A 22,644-nucleotide genomic window follows, 5' to 3' on the forward strand; every position below is an offset into this window, starting at 1 on the left:
CAATTGAAAGTTCTGTCAATCAAGCCTGTTGCGTCAAATCGTGTCATGTCGCCAGTGAATTAGCTCTCACTCGCAAGCATTCAATCAAGCAACATAAAATCTAATCATAGGTGTCGTCCATAAATGACGTCACACTCGTAGGGGGGAGAGGGGGTCCGTAATTTTGTGACGGTGCTTGGTAAGGGGGAGGAATTTTAGCCGTTATTTCGCGTTTCAGAAAACTGTTTTAATAAATTGTAATAGGAATTGATTAAAAAACTCTATGTTGAGAGAGTTCAGACAAGATTTTGGAAAAATGACGATGTTTTAAGAAAAATTCAACTGCAATTTTGAGGGGGTTGTATCCAGTGTTCCCTCTAAGCTGCGCGGCTGCGCGGCCGCGCAGTACTTTCAAATGTGCCGCGCAGACATTTTCTGACCCCGCGCACAGATTATCAGAACGTCGGGAGAGCCTGATTCACTAAAAATAATTGTGGTCAGTGGCTTGAATTAAGCGACATTTTTAGTGCCTGTTTTGTTAAACGAACAGTCTTTGTGTTTTGGGGTATAAACAGAAACGACGGTTATCACTGACGGGGGGGAGGGGGTGACCTCGGTTGTCATAGCACAGGTCTAGTTTATGACTTAACTCTCACCTGAGCGGGGCTGTGTGACACTCCCATTGCTTGATTTAATGGTTTACCCGAAAACTGACCGGAGCTGACATCTAATACCTGCATTGTATTGTGAATTGAAGCTGACCCTGCAAGTTTTTTAATCGTCGCTTGCCCCCGCGCCCCCCCCCCTCCCCCTCATCTTGAAACTTTGACGATTAAGCCAAGTCAGATGCAAGTTTTACGTTACTTAAGGTGGATGTTTTTGCTGTGTTTGGTTTAAAGATTTACATGTTATATCTCCGATTCTTGGGATTATTACGTGCATGTGGATCGAAATGTTTTAGTATGCACACACTACTTAGGTAAATCAGGAATAAATGTCCACTACTGTGTACTATTTAAAAATGTTGAGGAAAAAATGTGTGTAACAAGCAGTACAACAATGTGGCACAAAAAAAGCGATAGATTCGTTTAAACTGGAATGGCTCAAAGTTAAAGTAACAACTGATACGCCAGATCAAAGAATGTTTCGGTTGAATTAGAAAGCATCTACAAATATTCAGATGAGATTGGACTGAAGTGTAAGTTCTGTGCTGCTACTACTTGTAACAAAACCAACAAGAGCAACGAATTGGTCACAGGAAAGCTCTGGGAATCATGGGCGCTTGACTACTGAAAACGTCATTTATTGTCTCGTGTTTACGTAGGAAATGTTGCGATTTCGTACAACCGCTCACATGGAACTGACCTTAAACGTCTGCTGGTTGAAACTTACACTGAGCGAGGAAAACTAATTGAGCAAAACGAGCGCCAGCGGTCAAACGAGGATCAAGTTCGAATCCTAACGGATAATGTTCTTCTTATCATTAAGATGAACGCCTCGATGCTGTCGGTACAACTGATTCATAACCACATGGGGAAGTATGTTTCTATACCAGACAGTTGGCGAAGTAAGAAATACGACTTTGAGTTTGTTCAAGTAATCAACGAAGTTGTTGTAAAGAACATACTGACAGAACTTCGAGCAGCTTCATTCCACACGCTTATAGTTGATGGCATAACAGTACATAAAATGCTAATCCTTTATTTTAAATTTCGTCCAGTCAATTCTGTATTCTACAAAACCGTTTTTAATGGAATAACTCAGCCTACTGTAAGTGATGCCTTAGCTCTGGAGACAGCCGTAACACAGCACTACACTGAACATTAAAACCAAGAAAAGTGTGAGTTAAACGAAAGAATCGACACAAGGCAAACCACACAGTACATACAATCAGTCTGCGACCATTTAAATGTTAGGTTTTCAGGAGATGAACTGCAGTTTTGGTCATCTTTTTTTATTCTACAGGTTTAAAAAAATGTGCATTTGAGTTTGGCGTCAAAGATATCAAAGAACTGTGCGTAAAGTACAAAGACGGGTTACGTACAACAAATGATCAGTTAATTACCACCCAATACAACGACTTCAAATTTCGATAAAGTGAAAAACTCAGATCTGTGTCTGTAAATTATATGTCTGAATATGCAAGATTTGTCAAAACAAAGAACAATTTAGCTCACTGGCAAAGTTAAGTGACATTATTGTACCTTCCAAGCATGCTGTGCTGATTACGAACAAGGTTTTAGCCTTATTAACATAATAAAAGTGCAAGCACGAAATAGACTTGAGCCACACATTTGGAGAATCTAATGCAAATTAAATTATATCTAAATGCTGGAGAGGATGTGGATTTAAACAAAACATATAAGGTGTGGAAGCAATGCAAGGTTAGACGCGAGAAATTGCAATTAATGCCCCTGAAAGGTTAGCTAATATTTGTTTTTAAGTCAGCTTTATTAAATGTTGCATATGTTAAACTATTGTGTTTGTATTACCGTTATGGTATTAGCATTATTACCATATGACTGTCTTACTTTAACATAGTAAGTCGACCATATAACTTGTTGTCTAAGTATAACTCTGAAAGTTTTTATTAGTTGTTTTTTTTATTTTGATGGTATTCGTATCTCCATTTAATTGCATACGTTTCATTAGTTACACACATTATACTATTAATTTATCAAAATGCATGCCTTCATTATTATGCTTAATTGCAAGACTAAAAATACATATTAACTTGCCCAAGTCATTTTTAGCACCGCGCACAATACATATTTTTTGCACACACACTCTTGGTCCTTAGAGGGAACATTGGTTGTATCAGAGTTTCTTCCAGGCATCTCTTCTGGGGAGGGGGGGGGGGAGGGGGCTCTGCCCCGAAAATGTCAAGTGCCCCCCGGAGAAAAAAGTCTGGAAGAAACACTGGGTTGTATGTTGAGGTGTAACGTCATTTAAGGGGGGGGGTCTGGCTTTTTGTGACGATGTGTGACGGAGGGGTGGGGAGGTAAAAATCGTCAAAAAAGCGTGACGTCATTTATGGATGACCCCATAGCAATCAACAAAACCAATTTAAATTGTGCCCATACAGCACCACTGCGCCAAAAGTAGGGAAAGATTATTTAGCAATTTGTTATTAGAAGTGAAGTTTAGGATTGTCATATCTTTGGTTCAGGGTATGCAGTTATTTTTGCATTAACGCTCTGTTATAGATGCATTATGCAAAACATGCAATGATTCTAATTCAGTATTTTTTTTCTCCGGGAGTGTGTGTGTGTGGGGGGGGGGACACACTGGTAAAAGTATGTATTTTCTAGATAAATTATGTTTTGTTCAAGGGGGTGGGGGTGGGCGGTAGGCGTTCTTCGGTCCCCAAGGGTGGGGAACGATAGAGGTTCTTCGGCCCATTTCCTCCCGAAGAGATGCCTGGAAGGAACTGTGTAAGAGATAGCCTTTCATTAGCTAAAACAGAAGAAAAACAACAGCTTAGCCTAATTAATTACCATTATCCCCTGATTCGTTTACCATCTAAACATACATCATGTCAGAAATAATTTTTAAAACTTTAAAAAATTGTATTACTTAATATTTTTGATGCATAATGGAATCGCGTGAAAAAAAAAAAAGAATTTCACACCTGATGAACGCAAACAGTGTGAATATAATAGTGGTCAATAAGTAATTTCTATTATTTGTTTATCAAATGTAGACTACACATATATTTTCCGACGTCTGCACCCCGTGTACCTGTGACGTAACGGGTACAACACGCTCCAGCAGAAAGCCGTCACACGTCGCTGGATGTCTCGCCGCGTGTGACCCCGCACTATCTCCGTGTTGGGACGGTACACAAAAGGTCGCTTCATGGCGGCGGCACAGCACCGTGTCCTACTTTAGACGTGTTCGTTTAAATTTAATTGAATATACGTTATCTGCATCGCACTGTGCACGGCTTATATACAACTATAACCTCGTTTTCAAATTGAACAATCTACTTTTGTTTTCAATACTTGAATGGTGCTTTTATATCGAATTCGATGTTGGTCTAATTTTAGTCTATTTTATACTGTGTAACCGTGTGTGTAGGCCTAGTAGGATACCCTAGGTAGTTCAACTGACTTACATAAGTCAACAGTCAATGATTTAGTATGGATCGGGGACAAAACACCGTGGACAACTTTATCAGGCAATATCAGGTCGGTAATGTAATACCAAGTCTAGTCTGTTGTTTGGTATCGATAAAATGAACTGCGCAGGTTTAGCTGTAGCCTACCCATAGCCTATGTCTAAATCTGTAAACAACCTCATTTTATAAGTGCCCCTGTGACATAAAATGAATGTTGCAGTGTACACACTTGAAGGGGCACTAACTCTGCTTATGTCAACTCGTTCTAGCTTTTTTTTAAGAGTTCACTTAAAATTACAGGCCCAAAATACGTATTGTTACTGTCTATGTTTTTTGTTAAATTCTGCAGTAATCGAATTTCCAAACGGCAATTCAGGTTGGGCTTTATCTAAAATTTCAATGTTATTGTTATAGGATGTATAAAAGTGCTTCGCCGTTGTTTTGTTGGCAGATTTTTGCAATAACATCTTAAAAAAAAAACAAGGTGGTAAACAATAGGTAACTCTTACAAAAACATCGTGCACTTGATAGTTTACCGCAATAACAAATGCCGGGGTAACCCGAACCAAGGGCATATAATTTGTTTATTCTGTACGGAACCAGGCAAACAACATTCTAATGTTGAGCTTTTCATTTGTGGATAACCTAATACCAGATTTCACTATATAAGAATTTCTGATAGAAACTTGTAAGTTTAGGTTAATATCTATTTGGACAATAATTTTTGTACATACCCTAATAATTAGAGCTAAACTTTAGTGTTACATTACGCATTGTGAATTTTCATAGGTGTAGGATTTAATTAATTTTGTCTAAATATTCTTAAGCAAACATGTTGTTTAGCTATGGTGAATATGATTTGGACGTAGTAGATGGTGTTAAGTTGGTGAAGAATGTCTTGTTTGATTTATCTTAAGCTAATTATCGAACTAATTTGACAGGTGCTAATAAGCTTTTCATTGGTCATATTAATCACACATAGGTAGGTTAAGTAAAAATTGTTAAGTAAAAATTGCAGTATTTTAACCATCTTCCGTGTTTGACGCGCTGTAGAAATGATATTATTCCAGTACACATTTAGAAACCTTTGATGCTCAATCTAACACTTGGACGTAAGGGTGACATTGAACACACCTCTTTGTTCACATGAGTGTAACTACCCCTCTTTGTTCACGTGTTACCTACACCTCTTTGTTCACTTGTTACATACACCTCTTTGTTCACGTGTTACCTACATCTCTTTGTTCACGTGTTACCTATACCTCTTTGTTCACTTGTTACATACACCTCTTTGTTAACTTTGTTTACTTGTTACCTACACCTCTTTGTTCACGTGTTACCTACACCTCTTTGTTCACGTGTTACCTACACCTCTTTGTTCACGTGTTACCTACACCTCTTTGTTCACGTGTTACCTACACCTCTTTGTTCACTTGTTACCTACACCTCTTTGTTCACTTGTTACCTACACCTCTTTGTTTACTTGTTACCTACAACAAGTCCTATCCCAACCACCACTCCAGTTTAACCATTAGTTTGTTGGTCCTCTACTGCAACTTCGCCCCGAGTCGCATAGTTGGTTAACGTTTTGAGTGACTGACAATTTGTTTTAAATTGTGTTCAGATACTAATCAACTAGTCTATTGATCAGACAGTGTGTCCACTAGTCTATTGGTCAGTGTGTCGACTAGTCTATTGGTCAGTGTGTCGACTAGTCTATTGGTCAGATGGTTCACTAGTCTTTGGTCAGACAGTGTGTCCACTAGTCTATTGGTCAGTGTGTCCACTAGTCTATTGGTCAGACTAGAGATACCCCAGGTGTTTTGCAATACTTTCGACAAGCCGCACAATTTCACCACTTAGTGCCTTGTATTCTGATATCTGTTCATGTCATAGATCCACAACAACGTCATGATAGCAGAAGCCTACCATTTTTCTACGCCCATGTCAACGCCCCTCATCACAACATTAATGTTTGTGTCTTCTCAACACACATAACTCATCGAAACTAATTACCCCCGCTTTTAATCTGGCATCTAATTTCAATAGTTTTCAAATATTTTATCGCTCACATCAAGTAGCGTGTGAACAGGTGTATCGTGTAATAAAATCGTTCGCTGGATGCAAGCTGTGACCTTTTTCGCTCACCGCTAGATACCTGTGGACTCGTATACAGTGAGATCAGTAGGGTGGCTGATAATACTGATATAGGCAATACGGTTTTTAAGGTAGTGGTTTATTCAAATATGCGTGGTTTATTATAACAAAATAAACTTAATTTTCACGGAAAAGCTTCTGTAGTGAGCTTACTCGTGCATTTTAAAAGTGGGGAATATTATTGTATATTATATAGTAGTTTTTATTGTTTTTGTTATTAATAACAGTTGTTATCATCATACTTTCTCTATTCAGACTATTTGTCTGGACATACGCTTAATTTTATGTCATTAGCACAAACACACATTTTGTCTTAAATTGAAGCTATTTCAGTTTTGTATTTAAATTTTGATGTTCATATATTTATTACAACATTCATGTATTAATTTTGATATTCATATTATTTTTAAACGTTCGTATTTTTTATTTCGTATCATTATTTTGATGCTCTTATTATAATTTTCACAAGTCCTAATATTTTTTTATATCAGCTCCGCCAATGCTTGCAAGCAGTTCTGTCATAACACAGTGGTGAAATGACAACGTGATTTGAACAGAGGCTTAAATACCATATTTGATTGGACGGTTTTCATTGTTTTGATGTTGAACTCAAGGAATAACTACAGATTGTCCCAGTAGACTTTAACTCCATGATTTGTACCTAGAGCAACACACCAGCGACAAATCTAGTCTTTGTTAGACTTTACACCGGGACAAAATGCCAAGCTTGTACACCAGTTGTTTGGGCAGGAGACAGATGCCTGACGGGAAAGACCCGGATAGGGAGCACTTTCCGCTGGTCTTCTCAGAGAATGACCAGCAGAGTCTGAGAAGCGTGTCCGGCACCATGGAGAGCCGGAAGGTCAAGGTCGAGCGGTACCAGAGTACGGACAGCCAGGCGCAGAGAGACGAGGCACAGGAGCGGCAGAGGCGGAGGCTGAAAAGGAAACAGAGGGAGAAGGAGGTAAGTTGGTTGAAACATTTTTATTAAAGTTGGTCTTTGTTAAAGTTGTAATGTAAGGAGGTAAGAGGGTTGAAGTATTTCATTGAAGTTGGTCTTTGTTAAAGCTGTAATGTAAAGAGGTAAGATGGTTGGAGCATTTAATTAAAGTTGGACTTCGTTAAAGTTGTAATACAGTTAAGGAGGGAAGATGGTTTGAAAATATCATTAAAGTTGGAATTTGTTTTGTTAAAGTTGTAAAGCAATTTAAAAAGAAAAAAAAAAACATCGCATAACAATGGACGTTCGTTCATACAGCGTTGTTGGTTTTAGAGGCACACTGGAAGGACATAATGAGTTATGCAATACCCCCCCCCCTTTTTTTTTTTTAAATCCTTTCTTTCCGAACACACGCACACAAACATACCACTCCGTCATCACCCATTTTGACATGCTAAGTAAAAAGTAAACACAAGTAATTGTTCAGATTTTGTGTTGTTGCTGAAAAGAATAATCCTGTTGGAGATAAAGTTGTTACAATCGCCATTAAAATCAACTGTAACATTCTAATTTCGTGTCTAACAAACTAAAAAAACTTGTCTAATTAATGATTGTTTTAAAGATGACTCTATTCCAAAACTAAAAGGGAGATTATCAGGTAGTAGCCATAGCCCTTTTTTTAAAAGTAAAGTCACCTTCGACCCCAAAGCAATTAAAAGAGGCGTTAATCGTTAAATATGAAAACTTTCCATTCTAATGAATACTATTTTAGTTTTTTTCTTTATGTTGACAACCCCGTTGCAATCTGTCAATAATAAATAATCGATAGACAGAGAACAAAGTATTTTTAACACTTGGAGATAGGCAAACATTTCTTTGACAAGTAAAGGAGGGAGAATGCTTTGTGTTTCAATACTTGTTTTCTTTGTGCTTGTATATAGGCCTACTTGTTTTCTTTGTGCTTGTATATAGGACTACTTGTTTTCTTTGTATTTGTAGATGAAGAAAAGGGCCCACCACGTGGTCCACTCGTCCTGGAAATGGCTGAAAAGAGGCTTCATTGCCATAGCACCGGCGATGACGTCAATGCTGACGTTTTCACCAACCCCGGCCAATTTGATCTACGCCACTTCTGAAGTTCGGCGAGACATGTCCAGAAACAACATGACTTCTAGCTATATTTAAAGGGATGTTTGATTCGACTTTATCTAGGGAATAAATGCTTCATATGCATAGGTAACAGAAAAAGGTGAACTTTACTTGCTCTATGGACCGTCAGGCTCGAATGGGAGCTGTACACTATCATGCATACATTAGTTTAGAGCTAGTACTGGACTAAAGAAACGTTACCAACATGTATGTAAGGAGATGTAAGAAAAATTGTAAGTTCGCTGTGTAGCTGTGCTGCTCATTGTGTGTGTGTATGTGTGTGTCATGCTCATCGGAAAAGAAATTCTTAAAGAATTTACCGAATGTCTATTGTATGAACTTTAATGTCCCTTGAATTTTATCGAATGTCTAATGTATGAAAATTAATTTCTTTTACATTTTACCGAATGTTTATTGTATAAACTTTAATGCCAATTTCATTTTACAAGAAGGCTTGTTGAATGAAATTATACGTCTCTTACATTTTATAATTCATCAATTTTATAAACTTTAATGTCTCTACTATTTTAACGCTGACATTTTATCTGATGTTTATTTTATGAACATTAATATTTCTGCTATTTTGCCGAATGTCTTTTGTATGAAATAACGGATCAGCGTGGCATAACAGTAGCGCGCTAGACTGCTAACCCCAAAAGTCTTGAGCTCGAATCCGGGTTCAGTAAGTGAAACGTCCCTGAGTCCGCAAAGCCCTAATGGGTGCCTAATTCACGTTAGGGAAAGTAAAGATGGACAGCATAGTGCTGATTACTTTTTTCTTTCATACACCGAAGTAAAAAAACAAAAAAAAAACAAATGAACTCTACTTCTTCTGCCCAATGGATCGCTAGGTCTAAATAGGAATCTACCGAATGCATGTTGTATGCCCATATACTTGTATGTCCCTTACATTTAAAAAAAAAGTCTATTTTATGAACTTTAGTGTCTCTACTATTTTATTGAATGCCTGCTGTATACCCATGTATTGTATGTCCATTACATTTTATAAAAAATGTCTATTTTATGAGCTTCAATGTCTCTACTATATTACTGAATGCCTGCTGTAGGCACATGTATTGCATATCCCTAATATTTTACCGAATGTCTATATTGTAAGTTCTAGTGTCTGTACTATTTTACCGAATGCCTGCTGTATGCCCATGTATAGTATGTCCCCTACATTTCCCCCTGCCCAGCCAGTGTGTAGGCTGTAAGCTGTGATACACCCCTCATGTGTGTGACTCAAGATCAGCTGGTCTATTGATTATTTACATTACCATACATGTTTGTTTTTTAAAATGCAATTTTCAAGTATATTTATGTTCATTTGTTCATTATGGTCATGTATATAGAATGTATCCCTGTAGTTTCAATGAAGGCTAAATATAGATTCACGTGATCTTTGAGAATACCTGGGCTAAATAAACGGAAAGTTTCAAGTAATAGGCTACAGCAAATACAGATCAATACAGCCTGTTGTAGGCCTAGCTTTATAATTCTTGGGTGTCCTCTCACACAACGAACATTTTCTGCCTGTAAAACCCAAATGTACTTTCAGTAAACCGAACATTGGCTTTAAAATATCAGCTATTTACTTTTAAAATCTATTCCCACTAGCTGCCAGTCAACAAATACAATTTTTATACGTTGTTTGTATATATTTTTGTGATACTTTTGAAACATTTACTAAACTTTATAGAGAACACGAAATATATTTTAGATGTTAACAACATGACATTTTTAATATATTTACAAAGCACCAGTGAGAAGAAGGGGTATTTTAAAAGTGTGTACAGACTTTAAGAACCGTTTTATGTAAACAGACAATTATAAAATAAATAAAATGTTATATAAACGTTCCAATTACTCAGCGTTCATTATAATAATTACAGTAATTAATTCTGTTTTTTTAAAAATATTGCTGAAGGGGGTAAAATGATACCACCTAAGTGTTTGGGCTACTAATGGACGGTACGGTACTTAAACTCATCGTGCTTTTATACTTGAGAGGAGGCTCTAGTATCGGGTTTCATGTGAAATAAATTGTATATATTTAAATAACATTAACTGTCGGGGTATTTTGTTCACCATGTTATTTGTTCAACGTTTATTTATTTAGCACGCAGTTAAATTGTAAGCGGATACTTGCCATATGTCGGGGTGTATGTGTACTGTGTCTATCGCATAGCACAGTCGAACAGGGTTTTTATATGCAGTCAAATGGGCACTTATTGGGAGATGGGGAACTAGATCTAATATTTAAGGAAAGGCTAACAGATCTCAAAATATACTGGAACTGTCCTGTTATATACTTGGTCTTAGAGATATATCATCACCCCAGTGGCGTAGCGAGGTCGGGTGTCACCCGGTGCGGCACTTAATGGTGTCACCCCCCAGAGGCATAGCGACCCTTCCCGGGGACAAACTTTCAAAATTTTGATTTGCACCCCCCCCCCCTCCTCAAACTTTCGATTTGCACCCCCACGAGTTTTTCTCTATATATTTTGCTATTTTTTGCCTTGGTGTCACCCCCCTAAATGGTGTCACGCTGTGCGGTCCGCACCCCCCGCCCCCCCCCCTCGCTACGCCTCTGCATCACCCCCCTCACTCCGACACATATCACGTTAATCTCAAATTCTCAAGTCTGGGACCTCAACCAAACTTAATATGGTCGATGTGGTGGTCCACGATCAAGTACAATGTCATATTTCATAACCAGGCATTTAAACACTCGTTTATGCTATCATGTACGTCATGAATATCTTGACTGATTGAAACTGACACAATAAAACTGAACTATAGAAATTGACCTTTTAAAACTGATCTATCGAAACTGAGGTATTAAAACTGACCTTTTGAAACTGACCTATTGAAACTGACCTTTTGAAACTGACCTTTTGAAACCGACCTTTAGAAACTGACAATGATAACATGATGGTAGGTAACGATATTTGAACAACAGATTTGTGTGTGTGTGGGGGGATGTCCCAGGTGTACCCAAATTTTTGGCGTAATAAAATTGACAGTCCCTTAAACAGATGCTGGCTATACGGTTGATTCCAAAACTTGTCATCACGTTATACTGTGTAGGATACACAGAACAAGTGTTTTTTTTTTTTTTTGAGTTCGGATCCAGCTCTAATGAGGATCTGACTGTTTTTTTTTTTTTTGAGAAACTAAGACGACTTGAAATATCCCTGACCACAATACATGTATGCCGAGGTCATTGAAACAGATGAACTCTACTTCATCTGCCCATGTGTCATGGGCACGAACGCGAAAAAGTGGTATGCTATGTAAAGCTGAAACAACCAACGGCTAAAGATTTGGATCTACATCAGTCTACATGCAGCATATACCCAGTAGAATCTACATCGAATGTTAAGAAGTTTTGTGTACATGAATATGATCCTTAGCATCTACATCTAACATAATGAAGTTTTGTGTACGTGAATATTTCCCTTTTCATTGACATCTAACTTAATGAAGTTTTGTGTACATGAATATGACCCTTGGCATCTACATATAACTTAATGAAGTTTTGTGTACATGAATGTTTCCACTAGCATCTACATCTAACGTAATGAAGTATTGTGTACATGATTATTCCCCTTTGCATAATTCCACTCATTAACTGTTATCAGTGCTGCACCTGTTTATCCTTGCATAAAATGTAATTAATTAAGGTAAGTTATTGCAATTTATAATCGCTACAGCAATATGTTAACAGGTGTTCTTTGGCTGCAGGTTGACAGTGTGTAATTTTCTTACTTTAAACTAACACTGAAACCAGTGGCGTCGCTGGGTTGGGTGTCACCCGGTGCGGTACCTAATGTTGTCACCTCCCACCGACTATTGTTGCCCATAGTGTCTAGGTGGAGGCGGGGTGTGTGGACCGCACCGGGTGACACCATTTAGGGGGTGATGAAAAGATTTCAAGATGTATAAAATAAATATGTTTTTGCCAGTTCCATGAATGATTAATTAGAGTTTAAAAGTATTTTAAGTACATATTGGTAACCTCGGCAAGTTGGGGGGGGGGGGGGGGGGGGATGACGCCAACTGCAAGATTTACAGAGAAAAAAAGGAGTGACACCATGAGATGCCGCACGGGGTGACACCCGATCTAGCGACGACACTGAATAGTACCCCTGACCCGCTATGCAAGACGCACGATTAACGGAGGTCAAGTGCTAACATAGCCGCTCTGGAACCCTGGGACCGAATTGTGTATTGACGAAAATAGCACCCTCGCGGGCGGCGCCCTCTAAATATCTCATTTGTCATACACGATAAATACAACTAATTTCATATTCATACGTCTAGACTTTAAGTTGACAATGGGTTCTTGAATGTTAATATGTTATTTTATGGGTGTGTGGGCAGACCATGCAAATGTAGGTTGCATACCAGTCACACACTGATGTGTTTATAAACTTAAAGAAATTTGAAAGTTCTAATTAAACTGAACATGTTAAAAATGTGGGACTGATATAAGGACAGCTTGAAGCATTTTGTTCTAGACATTTTGTTGTCAACTTCAGTCAATTTTAGAATTACTACCATTCGAAATTTTTTTTTTCGCATTTAGCCAACGAGGACTAGAATCTAAATACAAACTGGCATGCAAGTAGCGAAGATATTACATTTAATTTAGTTTATGCTTAGGACCGACAGAAAAAGAATGTTTTTCTAATAACGAATCTAACTGGTTACTGTATTATTAGAAGTAGCAGATTCTATAGCTCCATCTATATTTCATTTAAATCGTTTTTCTGATAGACTGAGAAAGTTCCATCTATATTTCATTTAAATCGTTTTTCTGATAGACTGAGAAAGTTCCATCTATATTTCATTTAAATCGTTTTTCTGATAGACTAAGAAAGTTCCATCTATATTTCATTTAAATCGTTTTTCTGATAGACTAAGAAAGTTCCATCTATATTTCATTTAAATCGTTTTTCTGATAGACTAAGAAAGTTCCATCTATATTTCATTTAAATCGTTTTTCTAATAGACTAGGAAAGTTCCATCTGAATTTTTAAAAAAAAAAAAGTTTTTCTTATAGACTTGGAATGCTCCATCTGTATTGTACTTCAATAAGTTTTCTGATAGACTAGGAATCAACATTGCAAGACTTAAAGAAATGCCTTACGAGAAGTTCGTCCCGTCCGTCCACAAGCCGATCACGGTCCAGGAGGTCCAAGAGATCGCTGACCTTCTCAACTTCAACAGTTCTACAGACCAGGTGCTGGCGTTTACAGGTATCCACGTTTAATTGTCAACAACCATTCATACTCTTCATCCGTTGATCACGGAAAAAATTGTCACAAAGCGCTTTAAAATATATGACCTACACGGCTTTATTAATAAAGTAATTTTAAATTAATTTAATTAAAATGGTGTACGAGGGTTTCAACGGCTAATATTAATGGATATCGTGTTTATTAAAAATTTTGTAACACCGATGTAGGCTTGCAGTATACCCACATAACCTAATCTTGATACCTATGTAAAATGTAAATTGGGAACTTTTCACTTTCAAGGAGGAAAAACTCGCTTTTAGTAGAAAGTTAATATTTCGCTCGATTTTAGTTTCTACAAGACTACCTGCTATTCTTGAATAACCGTAAGTTTCGGGAATAATCCATTAATGACGTCACGTTTGTAAAAAGATTTTTCTTTTCCCTTCCCTTCCCACTGTCACACATCGTCACAAAAAGTCAGACCCCACATTCAAAAAGACGTCACACCTCAGGCAACATGTTATTGTCTTTTAAAAACACCGGTTTCGGCTGAGCAAGAGTCTGACCACACTATCCCTTAATATGCTGAGAACAATAGAAACAGGATAACTCTACTTCACCTGCCCAGTATCATGCCAAGTCCCGATAGTCAACGTTATCTTTTACATCTAAAAAAAAAATTAACATTGACATGATGTGTCCCGAACCCCAATTTCACTATTAAAAAAGTAACTGTTCTGAGCTTTTATAATTAAAGTTGTGTTTGTACCAATGGATATATCAATAAATTAATTAACGTCTTTAAATGAATATTTGTGATTAACAGTAAAAAAGAACATTATTCTCTACATAAATACGGATTTTTACAAATTTACACATAGTGCAGATTCTCTCATGTAGCCAAACAGACAGACAAATAAATAAATAAATATATAAACTTGTAAACAAACTTGAGTTTTAGTAGTATATAGAAGATAGATAGATAGACGACTTAATTGCGCTTCTAACACAATGTTCCCTTGGTAAAGTCAATTCTAAGACAATGTTCCCTTGGTAAAGTCAGTTATAAGACAATGTTCCCTTGGTAAAGTCAGTTCTAACACCATGTTCCCTTGGTAAATCTTAAGAAACGATCTCTGATGCTGTCAGGAGTCTGGAACTACTGGACACCCTCTGTGAACCCATTCCTGAAGTCAAGCACCCTCGGACACCCGGCTACAGGCCACAGCCGGAAGACCGGATCGGCAACGCCTGGTCAGTTGGCCGAAGCTCCTGAAGTTGTCCTCAGTCTTTAACCTATGCCGCGTCTCCATCTTTCATTTACTGCCAGTGTTTCTTCCAGACTTTTTTCTCCAGGGAGGAAGATGGGGGGAAGGGGGGGGGGGGCACTTGACATTTTCGAGGGGGGGGGCGGACTGAAATTTTTAGTAGAGGGGGGGGGGGGCGGGCACTGCTAAAAGTATATATTTTCTTTATGAATTCCGTTTTGTTCTGGGGGAGGGGGAGGGGACGGTAGACTTTCTTCGGGGTGTGGGGGGGGGGGGACTGGAGTATCTCGTGTCCATTAAGTGTTTTAGATTTTGTTGTTTGAATGTCTTAGATTTTGTTGTTTGAATGTCTTAGATTTTGTTGTTTGAATGTCTTAGATTTTGTTGTTTGAATGTCTTAGATTTTGTTGTTTAAATGTCTTAGATTTTGTTGTTTGTTCTTGGTAAATAAACCGGGAGTGATCTCCCCTAAACTTTCTCGAATATTCTTATACGAGAAAAATGGCCCGTTGAGGAAGGATACACCGGGCGCTAGGTTGATAGTGCTGTCTCTTTTCTCTAAACTAAAACCAACCCCCCCCCCCACACCACCCCCACCCCCCCCCAAAAAACACACCATCCCCCCACCCCCAACCCCCCCCCCCCACCCCCACCCCCCAAAAAACATGTCTACCGTCCCATTCAACGAAATATAATTATATACTTTTTCCAGTGTCCGACCCCTCCCAGAAAATTCTACACCCGCCCCCGAAAATTTCAAGTACCCCCACCCCTCTACGGGGAGGAAAAAGTCTAAATTAACCCCCCCCCCACTTACCCCAGCCCCCCCCCACTCACCCCAGCCCGCCCCCCCCCCCCCACACACACACCACCCCCCCTAAAAAAACATGTCTACCGTCCCATTCAACGAAATATAATTATATACTTTTTCCAGTGTCCGCCCCCTCCCCGAAAATTCTACACCCGCCCCCAAAAATTTCAAGTACCCCCACCCCTCTCCGGGGAGGAAAAAGTCTAAATTAAAACCACCCCCCACTCACCCCCCCCCCACACACACACCACCCCCTCAACCCCCACCCACCCCCTCTAAAAAAAAACATGTCTACCGTCCCATTCAACGAAATATAATTATATACTTTTTCCAGTGTCCGCCCCCTCCCCGAAAATTCTACCCCCGCCCCCGAAAATATCAAGTACCCCCACCCCTCTCCGGGGAGGAAAAAGTCTGAAAGAAACACTGGTGTCGCGCTTAGCCACTACCCGAAGAATTGCATTAAAGAAATTGCAAGAAAACCACTTTTCAGATTAGACACATTAATTAGGCGGTAATTTTCTTTTGAGTTGGGGAGGGGGGGGGGGCTCAGACGTTCTTACGCGTGGGGTGGGGCTTCGCCCCTACCCGAAGAATTGTATGCAAGAAACTCTTCACGCAAACCATTTAGATTAGACAACATTTCCTTTGTATTCAATGTTTACGCGATAATCAATGACGTCATTATATTACTGTGTGCACTTTCCGCCTTGATATTATTTTCAACTCTATGCTAAATGTGTCGACGTCATACTTCGTTTTCGTTTCACTGTGCAAGTTTTAAATTTCCATATGTTTTCTCTAGAGCGTTCTTGTCAGACAGATAGATAGATAGATAGATAGATAGATAGATAGATAGATAGATAGATAGATAGATAGATAGATAGATAGATAGATAGATAGATAGATAGATAGATAGATAGATAGATAGATAGATAGATAGATAGATAGATAGATAGATAGATAGATAGATAGATAGATAGATAGATAGATAGACAGACAGCGAAACTATTATTATAGATAACTCAGAATATAGACATGATTTTAAATTACTTTTAAAAATAGAACAAAATCTCGTAGAAAAAAGAATTGCGCACCAAGCGAACGCCAAAACAAAATGTGCATAATAGTGCGCAATATTATTAGTACTTTATTAATTTACATGCGTTTTTTGAGAAGTCGAAAATAGCGTAAATTAGTACTTCCGGTCAACGGAAATTACTCAAAATTTGACAGAAGGCAGAGAATTAGATCTTTTACTTACATGTGAAATTTCATTTATCTATCTGAAATAGTACTCAAGTTATAGGCTTTTGAAAAATTCAAAGTAGAAAAAAGTACCACTTCCGGTTATCGGAAATCGCTCGAAATTTGATCAGGATCTACGATTTTGATAAAATACCTATATGAAATTTCATCAACCTAGCTGTATCGGTACTCAAGTTATCGTGTTTACACACAGACAGACAGACACCCAGACACCCAGACACACAGACATACGGACAAGATTGCAAAATTATGTTTTTCCGTATCAGTGAGGTTTAAAACGTCGAGATTTGTAAAAATCTCGATTTTCTTTTTTGCACGATTACAAGACTTTCTCTATACGAGAAAGTAAAAAAGTAAGTAGAAATCACATTTTCACCATCATTTAATTTTAAAATTAGTATAATTAGTAAAACGTATGTATGTCATAATATAGTAAAATAGTTTCGGTGACCTCGCCATATGAAAGGGTGGTGTGCGGTGTGGTCAGTTCTATCTCCAGCCGCCTTTCCTTTCCTTAAGTTACTAGTAAACATCAGAGATAGGTGGACTCAGGGATGACCTTTGAACTTAGGCCTGGGTTCCGAAATCGAGATATTCGGGTTAACAGCCGTCCGCCTTACCTTTGGTAAACATAAGTTTTCCTTTATCGATTTCTCCATGTAAAATGAAATAACTAAAATTGAGAGCATGTTAAAGAGATTAATTTTTAAAACAAGTGTGCTATAAATAGCCACCAAAACAGGCTTAATGGGTTGCTTACAGGGTCTGACATTGGCTGTATGTATGTTGTCTTGCAGGGTCTGATGATGTCTATGTGTGTGTGTTGTGTTGTGTTGCAGGGCCTGACAGTGGCTGTATGTGTGTTGTGTTGTAGGTTCTAACAATGGTTATAGTGTGTTGTGTTGTGTTGTGTTTCAGGGCCTGGCGATGTGACGTCCAAGGTGCTCCCACAGGTAAACTGTCCGGGAAAACTTTTGCTATCAAAGACAACACGGCTGTAGCTGGTGTCCCCATGTCCAACGGTAGCCGGTTGCTACAGGGCTACATACCAGAGTACGATGCTACCGTCGTTACGAGAATTCTAGATGCGGGTAAATACAACGGTTCTTGTAATGTGAAGCGTAGTCTTAAAAATTTAACTTAAATTGCACTGAAGAGCATGGTTAAAATAAGTGAGGTACAAAAATGAGTGAGGTGGGCCAAAAAGGGATGTTGGACAAAGTAATGCATGGCGAAATTAAGCTAAGGAACTAGGTAAGTAAAGTTCCTTTCAAACCTGAGGTCTATAGGGCAAGTGAAGTAGAGATCACTAGTTTCTGTGACCTCGGCATATGAAGAAATAGTGTGGGCAGCTTTATGTCCAGCCGCCTTTACTTTCCCTAACGTGAGTTAGGTACCCATCGGACTCAGGGACGATCTAATGATTTGAACCCGGATTCGAACTCGAGACTTACGTGTTAGCAGTCCAGCTCTCTACCGCTAAACCACTCCGTCCCCATGTATGACGAAATTAGTGAGGTAAAATCAGTGAGGTAAAAAATGAGGTACAACAAAATAGGTGAGATAAAAATATTGAAATGCAATAAAAAACTTAAGAGAAAGTTAAAAAATGACTAAAGTTGAATACACTTGAATTAGATAAAAGAAAATCACGTAGAATGCCATATTCTCGCAGGAGGACATATACTCGGTAAGTCCTCGTGTGAAGATTTTTGTGTCGGTACCACAGGATTCTCCGGCACTGACGGCTACGTCACGATGCCGGACAAACCGGACGTCCGGGTCGGTGGCTCAAGCAGCGGCTCAGCTGTGCTGGTGAGGTTTACTTCTTGCTCGACTAGTTCTAGAACATGTCTGCAGAGGCGTAGCGACCCTTCCCGGCGCCCGGGGACAAACTTTTCGATTTGCACCCCCTCCTCGAGATTTCGATTTGCACCCCCCCCCCCTCAAACTTTCGATTTGCACCCCCCCCCCTCAAACTTTCGATTTGCACCCCCCTCAACCTTTCAATTTATTTTTCCAACCCATTTTGGCGCCCCCTGAGGTCGGCGCCCGGGGACATATGTCCCGTCCCGTCCCCCCACCCACCCCCCCCCCCCTCGCTACGCTACTGCATGTCTGTATTTACTGAAATAACTAGTTCTTTACACTTGAACATGTCTGTGTTTAAGTACTGAAATAACTAGTTCTTTAACTAGAAAATGTATGAATTTAAGCATTGGCGTAGCTATGTCGGGTGTCACCCGGTGCGGCACTTAATGGTGTCATCCCCCACCCCCCGTAATATATATATTGTATTAAATTCACATTTGCAATTAATTTGTACAATCTCAGTACAGTACATAACTTAAATTATAACAAACTATTTATTCAAATGAATGCTATACTTTGTGATTTTTGTTTTTTCTTTAAAATAGTAAAAAATATATTTTAAAATTATTACTTTAAAAAGTTACTTCCCCTCTACATATATCAAATGTCGTTTACTTTTTCAAAAACAATTGTTTATATAAGAAAATACGGCATCTGGAAAAATCTAACGGAGTTTTTCCGACGGGAATAAAGTTTTTTTGTTACCCTCCAGAGGCGGCCTACGACCTCACAAAATATTAGGGGGGTCGTTCGTCAATTTATTAACATATATTTCATGTAAGAAGAATTTTAATCGCGGTCATTTTTTTGCCCTCGTGGAGGGCTTTGAGTCATACCGACAGTTTTTTCATTTGACCTAGCCATTTACCTAGGTGCATGCAAAAAAATTAGCTAGATGTACAGACGGTAAGTGCCCTAAAATCTGTGTTGAAATTACCCTCTGTTTTCCCATAAATTACAAAGATTATATAGGGTCAGTTTAGACCACTTTTCTCGGATGTGGTTTTTTCTGACACCCCTAGGTGTTTTTCAAGAACCCCACAAAATATCAATGGGGGTCGTTCGGCAAAAGTTTTTTTCGTAAAACAGCTCATATAAGTTGCCGGTCAGTCGAGGTCAGTTTTGACCCTCTTTTCGTGGACTTTGCGGCCAACCGGTACCGACCCCCGTGTTCTATTGCCCCAAGGAAAATTTGAAGCGTCTGCTTATATATATATATATATATATATATATATATATATATATATATATATATATATATATATATAAGTAACTAAGTATGCATTTACGCATGTGCATATGTATTCACATATATTTTTTTTATCTATTTTAATTTTTTTTACCTCTTCTTCCCCCTCCCCCCCATAAATGGATTAACACATAAGTTATTACGACTCTCAACCTAACCGTTCACCTCAGGCATATTTTGCAACGTTGTGTTCATGTAACTTTCCCCCCCCCCCCCACCCCCACCCTCACGGCGATTGCTTTAAACTATGCTCATATATAATACTAACGATTTTTATCAATATTCGGTTATAAATACAGTTTGATATAGCATGTTTTCTCTATCATTAACAGGTTTACGTCATGGTGTCACCCCCCCCCCCCCCCCTCCACCTTTCTCGGGATTTGTCAATTTGCTCTTAAAAGACTATTTAACACTCTAATTAATCACTTAGTTAAGTGGAATTATATTGTTTTAAATATATTTTTCTATTTTTTGCCTTGGTGTCACCCTCCTAAATCGTGTCACCCGGTGTGGTCCGCACCCCACCCCCGCTACGCCTCTGTATTTAAGTTTTGTAAACTGTTTATTTTATTTTAGAACATGCCTTTATTAATAACTTTTTTCTGTATTTATGTAAGACTCAGATTAATAACTTTTTTCTGTATTTATGTAAGACTCAGTAAAACTACTTAACAATGTCTTACGTCGTACTTTGGGTAACTACGGTAACAACAGGTAGCCACAGGTGAGGTGGACATGGCACTGGGGGCGGATCAAGGCGGTTCTATCCGGATACCGGCAGCGTGGACCGGCACTGTTGGCCTGAAGCCGACCTTTGGACTGGTGCCGTACACGGGCCTCATCTCAGTGGAACCCAGACTTGATTATGCTGGCACCATCACAAGGGACGTCACCGACTGTGCCTTGTTTCTAGAGTTAAGTTTTCATTACCGTCTCACACGACTTAGTTGAGATAAACTCGCGGGTACATTCTCAGCAGTGGCGTAGGCAGGGGGGGTTAGGGGGGGTTATAACCCCCCCCCCCATGGACCCCCAAAATGACTACTTTTTTACGTTAAGCTATAGCTATTGACTTGTGTCAATATTATTTAGGGCTTAAACACTAAACACTTAAGCCTGGCAGCCTCTAGAACAACAATGTATATCATTGTGATGAGAATTGCCTGTAGAATTTAGTTATGAATTTTATTATCGCGCTAAAGTAAAGTATAATAATCTGGAACGCAGTAGGCCAAGGGAAAGTTGGCCAAGGTTAGATCAGTTAAGGAGTGTCGAAAGGGAGGGGTGGGCTACGTGGGTAGGCCTTTGTTGTCTAATATGATTGTAGTGCAATCGGAAAGCGTCTAGAAATGAAAAACAAACAAAGGAATTGATTATTATTCGCATTGAGGTTCTATAATGTGTATGTTTTTACTACTTCAAACCATTTGAAATTCATTTCACTTAATTTTTAAAAAGATAAGTAAACTGAAAATGATAAAGATGGCAGAGGGAGGAGTAGGCAGGGGTGAAGGGAGGGGGGGGGGGGTAGAACCTTCAAAATGACAATCCTTTACGTTAAGTTACAGCTATTGACGACGATGGACTTGTGTCGCTATCATTCAGTGCTTAAACAACAAACACTCAGGGTCGCAATAGGCGAAGGGAAAGCTGAACAAGGTTATCAGTTAAGGGGTGTAAAAGGGGGTGAGGGTGGGATGAATATTGGTACGTATCAATTATAAAATACTACCGGATGCACATCTGGCAGGAAGGCGTGGGCTTGACCCACAATTGTTGACACAAAACTTTGTGTTGGTAGGCTATATAAAAAAAACTGCGTATTTGGTTAAATATAGATGTAAAGCCAGGAACCTACAGTAGTCAATTTAGACAGAATAGAAGACCAATAATAATTTGCTTTCTTCTTCGTATAGTCGTGTTTTAATGTGTATCTTTTAACTACTTCAAGCAATTTAAATTCATTTTAATGATGGCGGAAGGAAAAAGGAAATTAAAAACTACTTTATTAACTGATTTCTTTACAAAGAAAAGTAAAACTGAAAATGATAAAAATGAAGATGGTACTATTGCTTTTCAAAGTACATTACATCAAGAAATTTCCATAAATTCAGCACCTTCGACTGTTTCTTACGCAAATGATATCGGCAATTTTATCAAAGGAGTTATAACAGACGATACACGGTTGTATTTATTAGAAAACATCTGGCGTCCTGATGAACTTTTAAAATTTCCAGCAAGCGGACAAAGAAATTTAAAGTTTCAATATTTGTGGCTACTTAGGTGGAACTGGTTGACTTATTCCAAATTACTTGATGGCGCATTTTGCAAATATTGTGTTTTGATTAGTTTGAATTATCGTGGTGTAGGTAGTCAGCCTATGGATAAGCTATCAAAAATTTCATTTTCAAACTGGAAAAAGGCAACAGACAAGTTTAATGAGCACCAGCAATGTGAGTATCATAAAAGAGCAATTTTACTTTCCCAAAATCGTAAATCGGTGATGGAGAAAAAAAATTAACTTATTAAAATCTCCTTAAATTTATCATAAGTCAACAAATTCAAGAAAATCGTTTAAGAT

General features: G+C 38.6%; 2 protein-coding genes across 5 annotated transcripts; both read left to right on the forward strand.

The window, feature by feature from the left end:
* Nucleotides 1-3,806: 3,806 nt before the first annotated feature.
* LOC131940419 (uncharacterized) lies at nt 3,807-10,204 on the forward strand. Of its 4 annotated transcripts, none has more exons than XM_059299029.1 (3): nt 3,807-4,169; nt 6,748-7,220; nt 8,196-10,204. In XM_059299029.1, the coding sequence occupies exons 2-3, from the start codon at nt 6,975-6,977 to the stop codon at nt 8,379-8,381; spliced, it is 432 nt and encodes a 143-aa protein (XP_059155012.1). In that variant the 5' UTR covers nt 3,807-4,169; nt 6,748-6,974; the 3' UTR covers nt 8,382-10,204. The 4 variants fall into 4 exon arrangements, with proteins under 4 accessions (XP_059155012.1, XP_059155015.1, XP_059155013.1 ...); XM_059299032.1 differs by lacking the exon at nt 3,807-4,169 and adding an exon at nt 4,400-4,475; XM_059299030.1 differs by lacking the exon at nt 3,807-4,169 and adding an exon at nt 4,602-4,787.
* A 3,287-nt stretch (nt 10,205-13,491) lies between these two features.
* Nucleotides 13,492-21,014, forward strand: LOC131940422 (amidase-like). The gene is made up of 5 exons (XM_059299040.1): nt 13,492-13,609; nt 14,719-14,845; nt 17,858-18,030; nt 18,669-18,754; nt 20,778-21,014. Exons 1-5 carry the CDS (start codon nt 13,492-13,494, stop codon nt 21,012-21,014), a joined length of 741 nt encoding a protein of 246 aa, XP_059155023.1.
* The last annotated feature ends 1,630 nt before the right edge of the window (nt 21,015-22,644 follow it).

The sequence above is a fragment of the Physella acuta genome, unplaced genomic scaffold (assembly GCF_028476545.2).
Source record: "Physella acuta isolate Inbredline_101_S28 unplaced genomic scaffold, ASM2847654v3 ptg000316l, whole genome shotgun sequence".
Lineage (NCBI taxonomy): Eukaryota > Metazoa > Mollusca > Gastropoda > Physidae > Physella > Physella acuta.

Bases quoted from the DNA above. Each gene is read 5' to 3' on its own strand.
- LOC131940419 (XM_059299029.1), top strand. From the start codon at position 6,975: ATGCCAAGCTTGTACACCAGTTGTTTGGGCAGGAGACAGATGCCTGAC. The intron at 7,221-8,195 runs GTAAGTTGGTTG...TTGTATTTGTAG, and splicing joins GGAAACAGAGGGAGAAGGAG to ATGAAGAAAAGGGCCCACCA.
- LOC131940422 (XM_059299040.1), top strand. From the start codon at position 13,492: ATGCCTTACGAGAAGTTCGTCCCGTCCGTCCACAAGCCGATCACGGTC. The intron at 13,610-14,718 runs GTATCCACGTTT...GTAAATCTTAAG, and splicing joins CCAGGTGCTGGCGTTTACAG to AAACGATCTCTGATGCTGTC. The intron at 18,031-18,668 runs GTAAATACAACG...TCGGTACCACAG, and splicing joins TACGAGAATTCTAGATGCGG to GATTCTCCGGCACTGACGGC.